Source organism: Geospiza fortis, unplaced genomic scaffold, assembly GCF_000277835.1.
Source record: "Geospiza fortis unplaced genomic scaffold, GeoFor_1.0 scaffold130, whole genome shotgun sequence".
NCBI lineage: Eukaryota > Metazoa > Chordata > Aves > Passeriformes > Thraupidae > Geospiza > Geospiza fortis.
Window position 1 is genome coordinate 11732291 of NW_005054300.1, and position 21383 is coordinate 11753673.

The 21383-nt window shown below is 45.3% G+C and overlaps 1 protein-coding gene across 1 annotated transcript in view; it reads left to right on the top strand.

Annotated features, from left to right (window-relative positions):
- TLL2 (tolloid like 2) overlaps positions 1 to 21383 on the top strand; it is a 53547-nt gene that overhangs the window by 11966 nt on the left and 20198 nt on the right. Inside the window, exons 2-9 of the mRNA XM_031064023.1 lie at positions 3799 to 3870; positions 6303 to 6473; positions 7267 to 7384; positions 7793 to 7971; positions 8261 to 8366; positions 13250 to 13374; positions 17135 to 17250; positions 19144 to 19246. Of these exons, the coding sequence (XP_030919883.1) occupies positions 6368 to 6473; positions 7267 to 7384; positions 7793 to 7971; positions 8261 to 8366; positions 13250 to 13374; positions 17135 to 17250; positions 19144 to 19246 (853 nt within the window). The 5' untranslated portion in view covers positions 3799 to 3870; positions 6303 to 6367. The remainder of the gene's footprint in view (positions 1 to 3798; positions 3871 to 6302; positions 6474 to 7266; positions 7385 to 7792; positions 7972 to 8260; positions 8367 to 13249; positions 13375 to 17134; positions 17251 to 19143; positions 19247 to 21383) is intronic.

Consider the following 21383-nt stretch of genomic DNA (forward strand, 5'->3'; position numbering starts at 1 on the left):
TCTGTGAACATGAAAAGATTCTTCACTGGTCTGGAGAGGAAAAAGTATCCTGGCTTGGACCTGTTCTGAAACAGGTTTTGATTTTAATGGAAACTTTTACAATTTGGAAAAAAAGGGTGGTGTTGCAAGCTTCATCCCATCCAATTTCCTGTGTAAGAATATTCTGTGTTCTCAGACTGCAATTTTTCAGACACCTATAGTTCCTATTGTCACTTGTTGGGTTTTAGACTAACATTTTAGGTAGGCATCATTTGAAAATGAAGCTTGATTCAGGATAGACTGATGTTTCTTCTTTGCTTTCAGTTGGGTAACTCGTCTTGCCTCAGAGTGGCATTTTCCAGTGCAAGCTGAAAGACAGATGGTGCTAAAATGTTTTGGAAGTCAGCGGCCCCTCAAGCAGCTTTGAGATCTTAAATGGACCCAATAGGAGGGTGGTAGGTATTTCTGGGCCAATTACATGCATTCTGATTCACCAGCAGGCTGCTTCACTGCTTTGCCTGGCTTTCTTCTTCCTTTTTCAGACAAGAACCCCTTCATGGTTCATAAACAAGTGGAAGAAGAGCAGAAGCCTTAGTTGGCAAGAGACCTGATTGTTCTCCTCTTTGGTGATTCAGACTACCTGGGCTTAAGCAAAAAAACCAAACCAGAACATGCGCAGCAATACATACCTTCAATCCTAAATTGCATCTTGTAGAAGACACGTTTTCAGGTCTGATATATTACTACTTCTCCAAGTCCCACCCTCTCTTACTGGAAGTGAGGGTTCTGAATGGAGTCTGCTTCCTGCTCTTCCTTCAGGCTGCACACCTTTTGCCCGTGCTAGTGGTGCAAGGGAACCACCAACATCATAGCTTTGGTGGCATGATGCTTTGTGCGCGCTCTCTTAATATCTTGTCCTTTATTTTGGTTTCAGCTGAACAACTTGGACTTCATTTAACAAAATTGGTTTTTCATTTTCCTCTCCTAGGAGAGTGAGAGAAACTGCTTTCTTCACAGCAGTGCCCCAGCCTGCTGCTTTCTGCTTTGCTGGGCCCTTACTTACCACCTCAGGCTTCTTCCAGCTTCTGAAAACAATTTATACACCTGTTCTTCAGCCATGCTTGCAGGCATGGTGGATTTATCTCAGATTTGTGGTTCTTTCAAGCTACTGGACATTTCCATCAGTTAGCCAAGCTCCACTGGCAGTGCTGGTCTGTGAGAAACAGAAAAACAAGTTGTTGTACAAGTGCACTGTAGGTAGAAGGTGAAATATTCCCCAGCCTGGGTAGAGAATCTCTTTTGTGTCTCTGCCAGGTCATGCACAGGAACTAAGTTACCTGGTCAGGGAGTCCAGCAGTGTTCTGCTGGGGTTGCACCTGTTAAGTAGGACAAATTATTAGGAAGAATTGAATTACGAAAATGTGGAGGTTAAGAGGGTTTAGAAGATCTAGTGCAGCTCTCTGCATGGAGACATGACCCAACAAATTCTCTATCTTCAGCTGGTTCTGGGAGAAGCATACAAAACTCAGGCTGAAGAAGGATGAGTGCTGGTCTAGCACAGCAGTGGGTGGAAAGTAATGAGGATGAAAGTGATCTTGGGAGGCTTGTTAACTGCTGGAAATCCATTAAAGTCAATGTCATGTCTTTGTGGGATACCCAGCCTGCTTTTATTGGCTTTCCACAGAGCACAATGTCAAACAGGAAATCTCCCTTCTCCTCTTCAGTGTTCCCAATGATAATGGGTTTCAGCACATACATGGGACTTTCATGCTCTGGAGCAGTAACGCTGGAATATGTTCTGCTTCTGGATGTGACAGAGGAGTCCGACAGAGAGGTATCACTTCAGGAATGTGTTGAGGGGACAGCAGGACGACACATCAACTGCAATCTATGTGCAGCTGCTTCCAGATAGAAAGTGCATTTCTTGGCTTCCTTATTTATTGTTAATGGCCAATCACTTCTTCTGGGATCCTACATTAGCCCTCTCTTGGAAAGAATCAGAAGAGGACTAAATGTCTGTCCAATGACTTGAATTTTTGGGATATCTTTAGGCATCATGGTGATAGGAAATGTCTAAAAACTCAAGTGAATAAGAAAAGGTTCTTCTAAAATGTTCACGTTTGTTTCCAAACACCCTTGTGGGACACAAGGCTGTGGGTGCTCCCTGCCTGTATGAGTGAGATTAGAGTTTGAAAATATCTGGTATATATGCACCCCCATATCTGGCCTTTGTGTAGTGCTCTCCCTTTTCATGGGCTACTATAAGACAAAATATGCAAAGATGTTGTAGATTTCATTAGTCACACTAGTTTATTCAAACCTCTTCTTTGCATAAGAAACCAAGGCCTGTGCTGATCTCTGGGAAAGAATGTGCTCAGAGCTTGGAAAAGCCGTGTGCTCCAACGGCACCGGCACGGCAGAGGTCAGCAGCTCGGGCACGCCAGAGGGGCCGGCTCCAGGGTTTGGTGCCATCATTTGCAATTCAATCCCATGCAGCTCCCTCTTAGGAGAACAATTCACTAAAAACAGAGTTGTTCTTTTTCCCTAATTCACCATATAATTCACCTCCTAAGTTCAATTAAGAAGCAATCTGTTTGTGACTGGAAGCAAGCTGCATTTATTTAGAAATACAAAATTATCCTTTGCCTCAGCAAAGACTGCATGCCTTAATAATTCTGGTGATGAATGGCTAGTTGGGGTTTCCTTTAAATGGAATGAGATATTGTGTGAAGAATAGCATACTTTGCAGGGGTGGGGGTGGGAGAAGTCCTGGGGATGTAAAACTGAGGAGAGGAACTTTTGTTGAGTTTGGGCTTAAGGAAGTGACGAGGGCTGGGCATGAAAGAAAACAAAGGGAAATCTTGGGATGGGACACTGAAGCTGGAAAAGAGTGATAGAGTTCAGAGCAATCAATCTTGTTGAATCAGGCTTGTTCCTGTTCACACATCTAATGGCTTTTGTCCAGCCTAGCTCTGTTAAACTGTGGCACTTCCTTTGGGAGACAAACCCCTGATTTACTGTGTCTCTTGGACTAGGAAGCTCTAACCTATAGCCAGCTGGAAGTCTGGGTGTTTTATTTTCTTCTGAATTGTTTTGTAACTATCTTTCATCATAGTTTTCCTGATACTCGTATCAGTTATAGTAGTATAATGTTGGAGATTTGTTACCATCCTCTCAGTCCTTCTCCAAGTTGCCAGAGATGTCCTTTTCTCCTGTCCTTGCCCCGTTGGACGGGCTGGAGAAGGATTTGCTAGAAGCCAGCTCCAGAGCAAAGGAGAGTTTTCCAGCCGGCAAAGCAGGACTGCTTCAGTGACTGGAAGATGTCCAGCTGTCTTGAAAGTGAGACATCCCTCTTGGAAGTGTCTACACTGCATCCAGCAGTGCTGTATGACCAACAGCGTATTCTTTTCTGCATGTGGTGGTTCACCATGCTCTTCATGCTTTATCTTGCCACCAAGACTGCAGAAACTTGCTCTTGCAATACCTCTACAGAGATCAGCTCATTCAGCTCCTGCTCTCATTAAATCTCCATGAAATTAGCCTTCTCTAGAAGAGACTTTCTGCTTATTCAGCATATGGAGAAACTTAGGCATGGTATGGTAATGAGTTGCAAAGTGTCACCATAGGCTAGGAGCAAATCTGGGAAAAGTGCCTAGCTCTATCAAGGGTTTAGTCCCTGCTCCCTGAACAGGGAAAGCAGACAGTTTCTGTGGCCAGCAGACCCCCAGCTGGCATTATTGATAGCTGCTGTCCTTTCCGCATCAGAGGTCTGCCAGCCAGCTCACCAGAGATGAGTCTCTGCTCTTTTTTCCTTTGCAGGAGGCCTGGGAGAAGAGGTGTCAAGTGAAAATGCCACTTCAACTGACCACAGTGACAAAGCAGTTAAAAAGGGTAAGGTGGTACCCCACCCAGACCTTTGGGTATCTTTTGTTTACTTTTTTTACCCTCTGTGAAAATGTACTTTTGTACTGTTTTGTACTTGTGTGTGCCTCCATGCCCTGCCCAGGCATTCTTTGCTGTTGGTGAGCTCTCTGAAGGGGTGGGTTTGCCTTGTATAATGTGGTGGGTTGACCCCAGCCAGAAGCTAAGCACCCAGTCACTATTCCCCTCCTCCAGCAGGAGAGGTGAGAAAGCAGGAAAAGCAAGAGTGAGAAAACCCATTGGTTGAGATAAAGGCAGTTTAAGTAAGTGCATGAAAGGGGAAACAATAACCAAAGTGATACAGAGGCAACAGCTCATCCTCACCCACAAGCAGCCCCTGCTAGAAGAATGTGTCAGGTCTCTCCAGGGAGGAGAATTTAACAAATTTCAGTTGTAAAAAGCAGAAAAGTACCTACTAAGGAGCAGTCAAGAGCTGCTGTGGACTGGTGAGGAGAACTTGCCCAAGAGTGTGTGTTGCTGGCAAGGAATGGAAGCGTTGTGGCACGGGAGTGTGGACCCAGAGTCCCCTGTGCAGAGCTGCACAGGAAAGCCCAGGGCAGACACCGCCTCACTTGGGTTTGCTATCAGGAGCTGCCCATGTGCAAATCCACAGAGATTTTGGGCAGGCATAGGAGCAGTTTGTGAATAGAAGACAAGACTATTATCCTGAGACCCTCTCACTTCTAGCTGTGGCCCTTTCAATGCCAGTGTTTGTGCTGTTACCTGGTACCAGCAGTACCAGGTGTAGGCAGGAGGGTTGTTCTTCCTTTCCTGGGAGAACCCCCAAGCTCAGAGCATCTGCCTTCCAGGATCCAGCAGCTGACCTGGGGATAGGGCAGCTTCTGAAATGGCAGGAAGGTGCTTAGGAGCAGGAGGAACAAAAGGCAAATTCCTGTTTTTGTCCTGCGGCTCAGAGCAAGGTCTTCAGCAGGCAGGGCTTGACCTGGTGAAGCGGTAGGGAGGGTTTAAAGTTCATTCTTTTCATTCCCTTACACTGCCTGAATTTCCTTCCCATTGTATTGATCCCCTCAGCCTTGACAGTAGTGGTTTGCTTACTGGTGCTTCAGCTGGAGGGATGAATAGGGGAAGAGGCTCTCAGCAGCCCCCCGGTCACTAGAGGAAGATCTTAGCAGGACCTGTGCTTTTTAATAACCCAGCAACCCATGTCTCTGACTTGGGAAGCAAAGCTGTGGCCAGTCTTGGTGATTTACATACAAATTGCCATCCTCTTGGGCTTCACGGCAGTCTGCTGTGAGCCGCTGTCAGTGGTGCTGCTCCTTAGAGTGACAAAGATATTCACCTTGGAGTGACCCTTGAGGCCAGCACTCTCTGAAGGCATAGCAACCCCTGTACTCTGTTATTCCTTTGCCCTAGTCCAGCTGATGAGTTAGCTGAGCAGCACAGGGAGCTTATCTAAGCAGTGGTGTCTGCACACAGAGGTTTGTAAAGCTCAGCTGGACTGTGGCTGCTTTGGGGGTTTGAGTTGCCCATGGCACCTCAGTTAGGGGGTGTACAACCAGGAAGCTTTGGGTAAAGGTGCCAGCACATTACAAGTGCAACTCATGTAGGCATAGCAAGTATCTGAGCAGATACTGAGCAGCAGCACAAATGCAGGGCAAGGGACAGGGTCTGCCTAGAAGCCTGTATGAATCCTCTTGCAGGTTTCAAAGCCAGTGCTGAGCACAACACAGGCAGGGCTCCCGTACCCTTTGTAACAAGAAATGTGTTCTGCTTTCCCTTTTGTATTTTTGCTCCTTTTCATTAAAATGAAGAGATTCAGCATGAATAGAGATCTGCACTTCTGTTTTTCCCATCCTGAGCATCCTCCTCCAAGAGAGACTGTCCCATCTTTATAGATTTCCAAACCACCCAAGACCTGGTATGTGAAACCAAAGTAATACCTTTCAGTACAGATTTCAGAGTTAGGAGGCTGTCACCTTCTTCCAAGGCCGACTCAAATGAGTAATTGTTGCTGTGAAGCTGTTCATAATAGGACAAACCATTCTCTGCAGATGAGTGGATAGGTAGGGAAGTTGAGAATATACAGTGGCATCTAGGCTTGATTCCCACCTTCTGTTCCTCTTGAGTACTGTGTCCCCATCTGTGAGTTGCTGTTGCAGAGAAGGCATGGCTAGAGACAGGGAAGGATGTGCTTTGACATCTTAATAGAGAACAGCTTTGGCATGATGCGTATGGAGGCTCCAAAACAAGAAGGGACAGTTTTCTATAGATTAGCAGTCTCAAAGTCCCAAAAAAATCACTGGCGAATCTGGCTATGACTTCTGGTTTGGTTTAACACCTTGCTTTTTCTTTCTATCTTTTTCTGAAGCTCCAGGGTATTGCCTGAGGGCTGCAGGTGGAACTAAAGAGGATTTAAACAGTGTTGCCACTGTGTCTTGCAGACAGCGGGCAGAACACAACGCTCGCAGGGAGCCCAAGGAGGAAGGAGCGCACAGATGAGCCTGGGATGGATGCACACCCCTCTGCCAGAGTGCGCAGGGCAACCACGGCCAGGGCCGAGAGGATCTGGCCTGGGGGGGTCATCCCCTATGTGATCGGAGGAAATTTCACTGGTCAGTGGTGAAAACACTGCTTTCTCTTTGCCATGGGGTTTGTCTCAAACTGTGCAGGAAATCTCTGGAGCCGAGCTCTCCCACAGATGACTCAGGTCCTTGGGAATCTGTCTGCTGAGGTAGGGTGGGAATGATTGCACAAGGAGTTGTGCACTGTGGAAGCCTGAAGCTGAGGTGTGCACTGAGATGGTTCTTCTCTTGGAGTCCAAGAAGTACTTGAGTGACTGAGTCACTTTTCTTTAGAGGCCAGCACCTGTGAGCTGTGCTTGCCCCCTGTTTTTCCAGGAGAGAATTCTCTCTGCTGTTGGAAAAGAAGGAGCAGAAGTACTCTGGGGTCCTGACAATAACTTTGCCTTAGTTTTGAGGAGCATCTGTAGCACTCATGAGATTCCTGGGTCTTGAAAGATGGGCATGGTCATTACTTCATGTCATGAGAGCAAATTTGGCACATCACTTAGTAGCTGGTGCTCAGATCAGACCACCTGGCAGCTCTGCCAGAATGGCCTGTACCTAGAAAGGTGACATGTTTTATATCCGCAAATATTGATGTACTTAATCTGTAAAGTTTTCTACCTTTTTATTTAGAGCAGTAAATTCATCAGGCACAAGGAGAGAAAAGATGATACGGGAAGGTGATGTTATAGCTGGAGGTGGGCCCCAGAGTCCAAGAGGTGTCTACAGGCATAAGATTGGCTGTTTGAAAGGTTGACTGTTCCCATATCCAGATGAAATCCATTAGAGATTTTCCTGAAAGCCAGCCTTTACTGTTTGCTCCTCTTGGTTTCTTTTCCAGGAACCCAGAGAGCTATCTTTAAGCAAGCAATGAGGCACTGGGAGAAGCACACTTGTGTGACCTTTGTGGAGAGAACTGATGAAGAGAGCTTCATTGTGTTCACGTACAGAACGTGTGGGTAAGTGATGCACGCATTCCCTGCAGCTCTCTATTGCAAACAGCACTTTCAGTCACACCTGGCTTTCTAAGTCTAGCCCAGAACACACCAATGGCTGACTTGGAGAATCTGTCACAGAGATGCAGCTGGTCACTTTCAGAGAGGATTGCTAGGATAGTTTAGTATTTGCTCAGAAGGTGCTAAGCCTTTCTGGATTCTTTTTTCCTAAGATAACACTTAAGTGTACACGTGCTTGTTTATAGACACACACTTTTTTCTTAACGTTTTCCTTGTACTTACCTGTAAGTACATATAGTGTATGCAACTGCTGGCCTGTCCTGAACCCTGCCAGATCCATGCTCTGTTCCTGTGTTTTAGAGTTCCTCAAGTCACTGATGCGCTGATGGGTTTGTGGGTTTTCTTTTCCAGGTGTTGCTCCTACGTGGGTCGCCGAGGAGGGGGCCCTCAGGCAATATCCATTGGAAAGAACTGTGACAAGTTTGGTATTGTGGCTCATGAGCTGGGTCATGTGGTGGGTTTCTGGCATGAGCACACACGGCCTGACAGGGACCAGCATGTCACTATCATCAGAGAGAACATACAGCAAGGTAAAATCCTGCTTCAGGTTATTCCACCTGGCTTTTGGCTGGGTAGAAACCTTTCTTGCTACACTTGTGGGAAATGCTGGTGATCTGAGGGTTGGAATAGAGAACAAGAAATATTGCTGTAAAGTAAGGGTCAAAATAGCTATATGAATAGAAATTTTGGATGTCCAGCTGGAATTGTTGAAACAGAGGAGCATATCCATTTATTCTAGGCTCCCCAGGTAAAAGTCTTCTTTTTTTTTTAGTTCTCTAAGAGTGGTTTGTTTCTTTTCCTTTTTGTTTGTCATCACAGGTCAGGAGTACAACTTTTTAAAGATGGAAGCTGGGGAAGTGAACTCCCTTGGAGAGACCTATGACTTTGACAGCATCATGCACTATGCTAGGAACACGTTCTCCAGGTGATAATTCCAGGTTACTTGTCCTTAGGACCATTTTTGGTAGTTGTGGTTGACCCTGTGGGATATATAGAGCCTAGAAGGAGACCTCTGATCTATTGTTGCATTGTAAGGCTCAAAAAATATTTGAAGAAGCAAGGTGGGTGTAGTGTGGTAGACTCCTGTTTTCCCCTTTCCACTGTATTTACTCAGTAATAATCCTGGTAAACTCAGAGTTTCCAAAGCCTTGCTGACATTCTTTGCAGCCTTCCCAGGCAGCACGTGTGTATTTGTGTGCATATCTGCCCATGTACACGTTGGGTAATACTAGAACAAGCTTTGAATCTTTGGAGTCACAGTACAGCCATCAGTCTCCAGTGGTTGTGCTGAGGAAGAGTTGAACTCTAGATCATGATCTTTAATTGCTTGGGTGGTTTTTTTACCCGTTTATGCATGAGCTTTCACTCATGGCCTCTGCAGCTGTGTGGTTCTGTGTGTCTGGGTTTTTTCATGGAGGAGTTATCAGTCCTGCCCCAACTAATGCCAGTTTCTGCACAGGCTGTTTGTCCTTGACTCCCATCTCATACCTCCAGATGGAGCCCATTTTCTGATCAGACTGCTCCACTGGATAGAGAGGTGATATAAACACAGTTATGTCCTGTGTTTGGAATGAGAGTTACTGGATGACCAGATGCATTTTGCTGCACTGTTAGAAGTTTTCTCCCATAAATCCTACTATTGCTCTTTCCCAAGAGCTTTCTGTCACTACATACTGTGAATAAAGGGGTTGGAAGGTACAGTGGAAATACTCATACTCTTGGAAAATTTTTGTTGCAAAAATTAAAGATGTCTTTGTGACTTTTTAAATTTTCTTTCTCCGCTGTTATATTGAAGGGCCGAGCCTGTTGTTTTGTGCTTTTTTTTTCACAACTTCACACCAACCAGTGGAAAATTGCTGAAATGCTGCTTGTTGTGACAGGAGGAAATGGTGCCTGGGCAGGGGTGTTTTGCAGATTTCTTTGCATTAGCTATCCAAAGCAAACAATTTTTCTTCCCTTGAAGCATCTGCTGGACTCTCCCAGCATTTGCTAAACTCTTAATGGTTTGAATTGTCTTGCACAAAAGCAGGATTAAGTTATTACCGCCATTTATATTGTGGATGCCTTTGAGTCTGTGTCTCTTGAAAACTCGGGTCCTTCAGAGCACTGCTGGGCCAAAATGGGTAAAAATGGCAAGAGTCCTGCTAGATTTAAATTGGTGCTTGATAGGATTTTTAAGTCTGTTTTCTTTAAGCTCTTTGTGACCCACCCTTACCCCAGTTGCAGTCTTTGTGCAGTAATTGAACTGAGCACTGAGTGCCCTGGTAGGCTGATTGTGCTCTCAGTACAAATAAGCAGGGCTGGAATTGGCTTTTACTTTGCCAAGACCTGGCTTGACATCTGCTCCCCTAAGGGAGCAATGTATTGACCAGCCAGAGAGACTGGTGGGTGTATGCACCTGACCTTCCCACCTCACTGAGGTTTGCTGGCCAATTGCAACCCAAACTGACACAAGCACAGAGTCCATGAAGACTTTAAGTTCCAGGAAGTTTCATTAAGATTAGTGGCTAGGAAAGGCAGAGAGTTCCTGCTTGGGCCTGCAAGGGGAAGGCTGCATTGACTGTGTTAATGCGTTAGCAGACACCAAAAGTTAACATAAGATGGTGTGAGCACCTGACCAGTGGAGATGGGATGTGTGAGTGAGCAGGGGAAGGACACACAGTCATGTCTGTGACTTACTCTCTTGTAGCAATTCTTACCTGGCACTTAGCACAACCTTGTTTTTAACTTTTCACAGTCAATATTGATGATAGTAAATCATATGGTGCTCGCCATAGTCAAATGCTGCTGTAAATCCCGGGCCCTTTTTATTCTAAACTTTTTACCTAGGACAGAAAGGTATAGCTTTTCTGAGATTTCTTGAGTCCCAGCAGTGGAAATAATTTCCAGTGATACTTTTGAGGATTGGTGTAAAGTCACTCCTTTGCATTTCATAGCAAAATATGCCTCTCATTTTTGTCTGTGGCTAATAGAAATAGGAGTGTGGCACAAGAGGCTGTAGTGACATCAGGAACAAGTTTTTACCATTGTAACTTCTGTTCTCATCTAGGTCAGAAATTTGCCTGTTGTGCAGAGTGTGGCTGCAGGCTTTTATTTCCTGGTGCATTCCTTACAACATGGCAGCAGTCTAAACTGAGTGTTGCTGTATCATGAAACAATTTCTTTTACAGCTGTCAAGACCTATAAATGGCAACTTAACAAGAAGAAAGTTTAAACCTTCACAAGGCCCTAAGCAAGTAGTTTGTTACCTTAATTCAGCAAGTGGCTTGCTAGTAGACATGACAGCAGAGTCTGGAGTTACAAAACATGACCTCTGCAAAGCTCCTGTTCAAATGAGGGTGTAGGTAGCACTGCCTCCATGCCCAGGAGGCACATCTTGTGTTTGCAATGCACTGTCCTAATCCTGCACAAGACATTCATAGATCCTCCACAGATTTTACTGCATGAAGAGTCATGTTGTCTCTCTTCTGCACATGGAGACATAAGGTAGCTGCCTGCAGCTGGGTCCTTAACTTGCCTTGAATATCTGCTTCCTTGATTGTTGCTTAGGCACCTGTATTTGTTACCCTGTCTCCTGGGACATGAATGTTTAGCATCTGTTGAGATCAACTGATAATTTCCTAGCATTGGCCTGGCACTTTGCATGTTCAGGGTGCTGTGCAGATGCAAATGACTTGTGTGAGTCTCTTGTCACATTCTGTTGTTCTTAGCTGGTAAGAACGGTGGGGTGTTTGCTTGGCTTACACTGCATTGGGCAGCTAATGCATGTTCTGCCTGTGCCTGGACAGCAAGAGAATGGGACATTCAGGATTCATGGATTCTTCTCCTACCTCGGGGAGGAGAGTTTAGATATTTTAGTCAAGCATGGTTCTGGTGTTAGACTTCCTGAGCTGCTCTGTTTAATGATGTCTGTTTGTTGTTTATTAACTTCTGAGTCAAAGTATTTGCACTTTTAGAGGCACTCACCAAATGTGCAACTTTACACTCCAAGTGTTTCTAAGCAGATGAGTTTTGGGTGGACAGCATGAGACTTGTGTGGCTTGGGCCAGACAGATCCTCCTGTTCTTGGTTCCTTTGATGACAAAATGAGAGAAACTGTACTTGCTGCTCTGTGGTTGAGAGTCATGTTCAGCAATGCATGTGAAAGGAGAAAAAATTCAATTGGAGGAGAAAACAAAAGCAAAAATCTTACTGCCTCAGCATAGAGTACAGCCTTCTAGAAGGAAATGTGTTTGGCAGGTAGCAAGGGTAGTTTGAAGTTGTGTGGGTTATTTGTGTTGTGTGAGCAGTGCCTGAGGTATATACTATGTGCAGAAAGCTGAGGACTGTGAGTGCACAGTTGTGAGGGCTGGAATGGGAAAAAGAATCAAAACTTTGCACATGCAAGTGGTGGTTTTTCTATTAAACTCTGTTATTCTTCCCTGGTTGAGCTTGGAGATCTGCAGAAAGCATTTCAGAGGCCACAGAAGTATGTCCCTGCCAAATGTTGAGTTCTTCTATGAACTCCTGAGGAGGCTTGAAAATTTACTGTGATCAAACTGACCTGTTTCTATGCTTGTGGTGTTTCTGGAATTGGAGGATTTATTGTCAGTACATAAACTTAAATAAATTAAGCCCAAGGCATGCAGTTGGTATTTAGAATAAAGAACTGAATTTATAAATTGAAATTTGCAGGACTCACCTCAGGTCTCGTAAGTATTGGTTTTGGTGCTGATCAGGATTTTTTCTACTGCTGAAAAAATGCCAACATCTCCCATGCAATAGCTCATTCCAGTTTTCAAAACAGATTAAATTCCTTTCCTTCTAGTTCTTTCTTCAGTTTGAATATTTACAAAACGATTTCCCCCTTCCCTCCCCACCTCTGGACTAGGCAGCACTAAAATTATTGCTTCTGCCCTGATTTCCCATTGGGCTCTTTGGACAGTTGTATCCTGTCCTTCAGAAAGAGCAGTCTGCCTCGCTGAGCTGATGCTGAAGGTAGAGCTCAGTGTTAGCCTTGGCATCCCCAAGCCTGTTTGGCATTCAGGGGTGCAGTGAAAGGTTCCTGTGGACTGGACAGCCTGGCTGCAAGAGCTTGGATTTTGCCAACCTGGAATTGAGGTTTCTGATCCCCTCCCTCCTTCCCTACAGTCCTAATGCCCCCTTGGGGTCTCTTTTTGTGTGCAAGCTCTTGCTTGGCTACATGGACTGCATTTTGATAGAAGTGAGGCCTGAGCTTAAATCCTTCACTGGACTGAGATCAGAAGTGCAGTAAAGAGCTCCTGAGTGTGAAGCACATGGAAGAAATAGTAGCAAGTGAAAAGAGGTAGAGACAAGTGGAGCTACTAGCTTGGAAACTCATACAGAACAAAGGTAGAGCACATGGTCTTTTCCTCTTGTCTGTGGCAGACACTGCCAGCCCAACCCCATCTACTACTGGGAAAACTCCCCTTCCTCTGCTTTGGCTTAAACACCAGATCTGTGCTCCAGCTGAGCCAGATGTGCCATGAATTGTCTGCAGGAATATTTCATTGCTTTTTCTGATTTATGGCAAGGAATGTGCTACCTCAAACAGAGGCAGCAGCAATTTTGAGATATCCAAAAGGAATTTGGCTTGGCAGACTTGCTTGTACATTTGGAAGCTGTCTGCTATAGTGAGAAGGCTGTCTTGAGATAGTTAGCAGTTATTAGAAGCTGAACCACTACTGCTTGTTAGCATGGGATATATGGTCAGGGGGATGGGGTGTGGGAGGCCTGCCAGCTCTACTTTCTGTTCATTGTGTCACTTCCCCTACTTCACTGCTCTGTGTGTCTCAGCTCTCCCTTCAGAGGAGTTTTCCTGGACACCATCCTTCCCCGGCGAGACGACAACGGCGTGCGGCCGACCATCGGTCAGCGTGTGCGCCTGAGCCGGGGGGACATCGCTCAGGCAAGGAAGCTGTACAAGTGCCCAGGTAAGTATGGCCTGGGGAGGTGGAACCTGCTTCATCAGAGACACATGGCTTATGTGGAAGGCATTGGAGTTCAGGAGCACCACCCTCTGAGGAATGAGACTTGGGAAACACAGACTATCAAATGCTTTAGGCTGGAGCTGTGGGGGAGAAGTGAACATGCCTAAGGTGTGTCTCCTGTTAGTACTTTGCCAGTATTCTGGTTGGGTTTAGGGCTTCAGATTGCTCCAGTGTAGGGTCTGTTCATAGAAAATTAAACTGATGTACTACAAGGCTGTAGGCAGAGTGGGGACTAGGAGTTAGCAAAATGGTGGAAAGATGTCTGGTAGACTGAGGCCCTGGAAAGTGGTGGATAGTTGGTGTGCAAATCCACTGTTTTTCTGTATCCAACTGCAGGTCAGAAAGTATGAGTCCATAAGGGTCTAGAATGAATTCTGAGGGCTTCAGGGTCTATATGTTTGAAGACTACTGCTTTTATTTTATAATGGGTAGTATAACTTTTAGGTCTATTAGTTCTAACTAACTTTATTTTTCTTTTTACCTCATAATTACATTTTTACCTCATCATTATCCCTAAATTGATTTTGGTTGGATAAAATGTTCTTGCAAAATTATCTCATGGATTAGTTTAGGAGTTCATTTGTTTTGCACTATGTTTTTTGTTGGAGTCAGACTTAATACAACCAGGCTTTTCATTCCCATAGCTGGAAGAATCAATTACAGATTTAGATTTCTCAAGGCAAGCTGAAAAGCCACTTTGGCCTGAGGTACTAACTAAAAGCTACAAAGCAACTTTCTCTAAAATGAGGACTCTTCTGTGAGTCTCAAGTTTTCCATTTGTGAAGTAGAACTTTTCCTACTTTTTATTTTTTTTCACAAAGCTTTACCAGAGGTTATTGCAGTTCAGAACATTTTAGGCAGCAAAATAATTAGAGATTTAAACCTACTAAACTTTTTTTTTTCAAACACCCGTTGTTCTGCTTTGTTTTTTTTTTCTTTGCATCAAAATTTGTACACAAGTTGCATCTTAGGAGAAGAGGTGCAGTATGTTTAATGACATTAACATCTTCTGCTATTTGAATCTGTAGCTTGGAAAGTTTTCTTCCTCTGCAAAATACAAAGCAAAGGGGTTCAAAACCAAAGGACTTCATCTGTGTGTTCAAGCAGGGTCTGAATGAGACTTTAGGATGAAGACACTTTGTTCGTCAGGCAAGCTGAGGATTTTAGGGTAAAATGCAGCAACATAATTCCGAAGTTGAGTGGCAGATGGCTTCCCTTTTACAAAGAGAGTCTCCATCTGAGAATACCTAATAATATCTCCAAAAAAAAAAAGAGCTAGTATGGTGGAGGATGAGTTACAGGCATGCACTGGAATCAGCCAGAGCAACTGCTGTGTCTGTTGTAAGAAACAGGGCTCTCCAGCTCATTAGACTGGAGCTCATGTGCCTGCTACAGTTAGGGCTTGCTTAGCTTGTCCATTCTAAAACCCTGCTGGTATAAATTGCTCTTAATTGCTCAGAGCTTATACCTGCTGGGTTAAAGTTAGTGCCAAACCAGGTGAAATCAAATGAAATTTGCTGAAGGAATTTCTGGAAGGCAAGCTGCAATCTGCTACAGAGTAGTTAATGCTAGATTTGCTATGGCTGCACAGTTGAGGATTTGATGACTACAGTGACTACAAAAGCTTTAAAAAGCTCATCCTGCTGTCTTATGCTGTGCTAAAGGAAAAAGGCTTGTGTAGCTGTGCTAATTGTGCAGGAATGGTTAAACAGTAAATTGAGAATGGTCCTGCATTATATAATTTCCTCCAGTTCTCTGGGCATTTTCAAAAGGAGACAGTGTACCAGTAACCAGCTGATGAGCTGTAAGTGCCTGTCACCCAACTGCTTCATTTACAAATGAGTTCTGAAGCATTCACTTACTGCTTTGCTTTTCACTTCTGTTCCTGTCTACCTGCTCAGTTTCTTGGATCCCAGAAGTGCTGAACAGTTGCTTTCTTGGACTTCTTTGCTACTAAGTGGAGTACAGTCATATTGCTTTTTAGGGTGCTCTGCAAGAGGTTGTGCTCTCCCCACAAAGATGCATTGCTCACTGCTGTGCTTCCCCTGCTCTGCACTTTGCTCTGTGCTGCAAGGCCAGCCTCGCACAGGGGCTGGGGAGTCAGAGTTAGATAGGTCTGCTTTCATATTTCAGCAAAGTAGTCTTTGCAAGTAGACACAATAGTACCTCTTCCATAATTACAGGGTCTTGCCAGTCATTGTGTAATTGCACTCTGGGAGAATTAAGTCTGGCCTGTTGGAAACCTTCATAATCTCCAATCACTATGCTCATGTTGTGCATGTTTCCTCTGATTTTGAGCCCCCTTTATAATTTCATGTTTGTTTAAATGGATTTTTGAGCAGAAAAAAATAACATTTATTTATCCTAGTGAGTTGTGGATTGGAATTCCCTACTTATTTAAAAAAATATATATTGAAAAGCTCCTTTCTGTGTCCCCACATTTCTTCATCTAGTCTGATCTGTCAAGCTGTGGATCAGACTTCCTTAGGGGAATTAAGAAATTCTGGATTAGGCGACTTCTTCTCCCCTGCTTGAACATATTGCACTTTTTCAGTGGAACCTGTCTCCTTTCACCTCTAACTGCACACCTGCCCATCTAAATGTAATCATGGCTGCAAAATTTCCCTGTGATAGCATCAAGCAGAGGAACAACCCCTGGCATTTCCGTGAGAAAGGGAAGGCCTTGTGGATCTTTGAAAGCACTGCTGATCAGTCAGGGATTTTTGGGGGCTGCCTTGCCATCTCTGAGGAAACAGAGTTCCAGGTCCAGTAGAGCTTTATAATATCAGTTGGTTGTGAAACTGGAAAAACAACTGGGAAGCAGGCAAGCCAAGGTCCCTGCTCCTTGCAATTGGCATTTGGATGTGCCTGGTGGGCGCTGTCAAAGAAATGGGAGCCTTGATATTTGTGGTCCTCCCACCCAGCCAGTCAGGTGCTGTGCAGATGTGGATGATCCTTGTTCCACATCAGCCATCCTGTCTGAGAGAGCAGAACTACAGTAGTCACAGCTTTTCCAGATGTTGGAAGCTGCAGTTCCCTAAAGGATCATATGCATGTACATATTCTTTGCTTCCCAAAAGTCACTCTGGGATCTACATTTCATCAACTGCAGCAGGCCACAAAACAGGAAGTTGAAGAGCAATGGACTGCTGTGCTCATATTTTGTCCTGTGCAGTGTGGTGGTGAAGAAGGTGCTGGGCAGCTGAAACATGATGGTGATGGGACTTGCCCTGCTTTTGTTAGGATGTTTTAAGCCCAAAAAAGAAAATTTACAATGGTAACTAAGGAGAGCTTTATTGAGCAGCTTGTAATGAAGTGAAAACAGATTTGCTGGCAGCAGTGTGGGGTTGTGAAGTGGGATGGGGTTAATATTTTGCATTTGATTAGTGAATGAGATATTCCTCAACTGAAACATGAAAGTGCTGGCATGTGGAAGGATGATGAAGGAAGAAGGGTTCTTCTTTAGTAGCTGTTTCATATGTCCTGGCACTGATCATCTTGTATCCCAGAAATTCTGACAAATTTCACACCAGCTCTTTGGCAAGGCTTCAGGTGGTCAGTGACCTCTGGCCAGTACCGTGAATGAGCCCTGTTGGAGTGCCAGCCACCAGCCTGCACACAGCAGCCATGAGCAGTCAGTCTGGTAGACCCTGATGTCTTTCAGAGTCACTCCTTTTGATAGGTTTTTTTCCCTCTCCTGCAGCTTGTGGAGAGACCTTGCAAGATTCAACAGGTAATTTCTCAGCCCCTGGCTTTCCAAATGGCTACCCCTCCTATTCCCACTGTGTCTGGAGGATCTCGGTGACCCCAGGGGAGAAGGTAGGTGCCACAGCAGCACAAGGCATACTCTGCACTTCCCTCATGTGGGTTTTGCCTGTGATGATAGTGTTAGAACCTGCCAGAAGATCTCTGCATGCCTGGCATGCAGGGATGGAGCCTGGAAAGGTTCCTGAGCACCACTCAGGAGAGAGATGGAGTCAGTGATTTTGAGGAGAGAAGTGGTGATGCTGGAGCAGAGCCCCTCACATATCTGGGCTGTGTGTTGATCTCTGATCCTCCCTCTCAGTTTGAGACTAAACCCTGCATGGACATTTCCTGCCGCCTGTTAGCTTTGGCAAGCACACATTCCAAAGCCAGTCAGATGAATTAGATAAAATGTGCTGCAATCTAGGGTCCTGAAGGGAGCTGAGGAGCCGTGAGTGACATCCATGGCCTGCCCCTGTCATGGAGGCATAATGTCCCTGTCAGGGCACTCCCACTTCCCGCCTGGAAACGCCAAGCCCCGCTGCACATCAATCACCCACCCTGTCCACCTTCCTCCCAGCTCCTTTTGTTTTATTGATCTTCCTGTAGAAATGAAATCTTTCCTTAATCCAGCAACACCAGCCCTTCAGGCCTGTCACGCCATGGCAGGCTGCAGGAATGAGCAGCCCCCTCCTTGGCAGAGTGACTTTGCTGAGGAGCACCCTCCAGACGCGCTTAAGGCTCCCACTCGGACCGAGAAGCGCAGAGCTCGTTTGTTTTGCAGCAGCTGCCGGGCTCCGGGACCTGTTTCTGTCACCTGCAAGCCCAGTCCCATGCCATGCTGAGCTCCTGCCACCAGCTGCAGGGAGAGCATCGCTGGGGCAGGAGGGCCAAGAGCTGTCCAGGTTTGACAACCATAGCACTGAGAGTTTCCTGGTGTCAATCTACTATAAACTCTCCCTTTGCTTCTCAGGCTCTTCAGAGTTGTGTCGGGAAGGATCCAGCATCTAATTAATGCTGAACCACTCGTGTTGAAAAAGGAAATAAAGAATTGGTTTCAGATCAAATGCTTCCATTTACCTGTTTAATTCAATGCAGTGGTTGGTGCAAATTGTTGCACTGAGGTGTTAGTTCAGAACAGATATTGGGCTTATAGCATTCATCTGCATAGAAACAGATGAATCTCCTTTTGCTGTCTGAAGTCAGAACACTGCAAAAATGTGGAAAAAAAGTGAGTGACATCGTTACAGACTGTACTCTGCACACCCAGCCAGTACTTTGGGGGAGAACGTCCACTTTAACATAAAGACGTTTCTGTGACTATGTTCAGATTCTGGATGTAAATTAATTACATGGGTCAAATCTCGCTAGAAAAAAAATACAAGTACATGCCAATGGTGACCTCCATAGGTGACCTCCCAGACCAAGGCCAGTGATCCATCTTAGAGAGGAAGGAAACAAAAATAACATTTTAATGCCACTGAATGCAATTGCACCACAGTGATGATGTGAGTTTGATGGTCAGAATGTGGAACCTAATTAGCAAAATTCAAAATTTCTTACACATATAATTTATATTCAGGTATAGACCCCAAATATGTGTGGTTTATGACAATGTCTTTCTCTATGATTTTCACATTACTCAAAATGTTTTATTTTAAAAATCTGAACTGGGCTTTTTTTTAAAGTAACATCTTAGTAACTGAGAAGTATTGAATTTGAATTACAGAATTGATAGTAAAGGGCTCTCTGCTGTCATATACTGCCATGATTTCATTAAAACATCTTGAGAAGCTTTTCTTTTTTGAGAAAAGGTGGTGTACAAATCTTGCAAACCACCCAGCTGTCTTTGCCTTGCGTACTCACTTAGGTAGCACTGTAGTGAAAATGAAACATGAAACAACCTGTAGAGTCTTCTCTTTAAAGTAACTCCCTCCCCAAAGAGAAATGTGTACTCTCTCCTTTCAGATCATGTTAAATTTCACATCAATGGACTTATTTAAAAGTCGCCTTTGCTGGTATGATTATGTGGAGGTGCGTGATGGCTACTGGAGGAAGGCTCCCTTATTGGGTGAGTAGCTATTTAATTTTAATTGCATTTTGTGTATTCTGCTTGATGCTTTGGAGAGTGGGTGGGGAAAACTAACAGAAACAAACTTTCCTTTATTTGGAAGGAGCCTAGGTCCTGCTTGTGCGCTGGCCATCCCTTAGAGTGTCCATCCAGAGATGTTGGTGTGCTGTATTCACTCCCAGTGATCCATGCTCCAAACCCTGTGGTCACAAAGACTTTATTCCTTCCTTTTCCAGCTTGAGAAATGAGGCAGGGAGGGAAGTGAGCCAAGGCCCAGGCTGGGACTAAAAATGTAGTCTCTGGAGTTTTGTTATTGTTCTTTCCTAAGTCCAGGGAAGAACTGTCAGGCAGTCAGAATGAAGCAGCTGCACAGCTCCTGACCCGAGCTCCTGCCACCATTTCTCACGAATCTGTGTTTACAAATGCACAGTATTTGTACTTTGAGCCTCTGTAGTCCTAGCAGGGAAATTGCTAGACCATGCCATGTCAAGTTGTGCAAGGACTCCACTCTGCTTCTGCTTCCAGAGATCTCTACGAAGTGCAGCTCCTCTGTATCCTTCCTGTTTCTCTGCCTCCCACTATCATAACTGCAAGTCTGCTGTCACCTTGAATGGTTCAAGAGTCCCACCTGCTTTGCCACTGCCTCTGATCCTGACCTCATCCCCTAAGCTTAGTGTCCCAAACATGTGACGTGGCACTGCAACAGCCCCTTCTGCCTAAAAGGAAAGAAGCAATCAGGTTGGGCATCATCCCCAGCTCTGTTAGGGGTGCTGCAGCACAGGACTGGGCTAGTGAGCATTGGGTCACAGGGTTTAGGGAGCGTTGGGTGCTCTCCTTGGCCCCACTGGGCATCCTAGCCCTGGTACCAGGTGAGGTGCTGAGGCTGAAGCCATGCTGCTTCCCAGGTTTCAGTGGGCCTCCCTTTCAGGGCAGCTGGTTTTACTCTTTACTGCCTATTTTGGGGTTGGCAGCATATGCTGCTGTTCTCTGCTGCATATGTGTCAGGTGACATTGCTCCAGCAGCTGCAACTTAGCTCCTCGTTATTTTTTTTTCTGCTGAGTAATTTAAAGGTACTTCAGAAGCCAAGTACCTCCCTGTCCCCCTAGTGCAGGTGGACTTGGGAGTGTTTCCATCTGGAAGGAGATGCTGCGTGAGTGGCCGTGGTTCCCGCATGGGGCTGAGCCCATGAAATTAGGTCAGAGGCAGACAGACGGCAATTCAGCAGGGGGTGAGGAGGGGGATTACTGTGAATTGTGAAAGCATGGGCTTCTTGTGGAGAGGAAAAAATACATGTGTGCTGCATATTTTCCCAGGGAAGTGTGTGAAAACCCAGCCTTTAAATGGTGTATAACTTTTTATGAATGGGCCCTTTATCACACTCTGAGGAGCTTGCTCATTCTTGTTCCTCATCTGTGTTTCCTCTTCTTGACACCCTTGTTAAACTCCAAGCCTAAATCCAGGAGGAAGTTGCTCAGTGACCCTAGAGGAAGAAGCTTTGCAGTGCTGATGCTGTTTTTAGCATCCCCTTTGGGAGTGGAGATGGGGGATGCTGTTGATATGCTGCAGGGCTGTCATACTGCTCCAACAGCACTGGCCAGGTTAGGGGCACAATAGTAACTGAGTGAAGCTGGGTCCAAGATAATATTTGGATGAGTACTCTGCAGGGAAAAAAAGCTGGTACTGAAACTGCCATTCCCAGCCAGCTAATGGGAAATACAATGCTGTCTTGAAGGTAAGGCGTTAACCAGGTTTATACCCAGTGGAAGTTGCTCAAAGATGCCTTTGCCTGGCGTTGGAAGACCAGGATCCCTATCACTGCTGTCCTGACTGAATTCACCCTCAGGAAGTGCTCTTTGCCTCTGTCAGATTCCAACTGGGATTCAGTTGGACAGGGTGCCAAGACCATGTTGAATTCAGTGTATAGCCCTGCTGGTGTGAGCTGAAGTGAAAAACCATCTTTGCTCTGTGCAAGCTCCTGACCCAAGTGCAGCTCCCTGCCTATCAGTGCACACTTGGTGCTTGCTCTGTTTCTGCGAGGAGCTTCTGGCTTCAAAACAGGAGCATCAAATTGGGGTTGTTGAGGTTGTCCAGGCTGCAGACGCCATCTGCAGCTGTTCTGTTTCAGGATTCATTCCT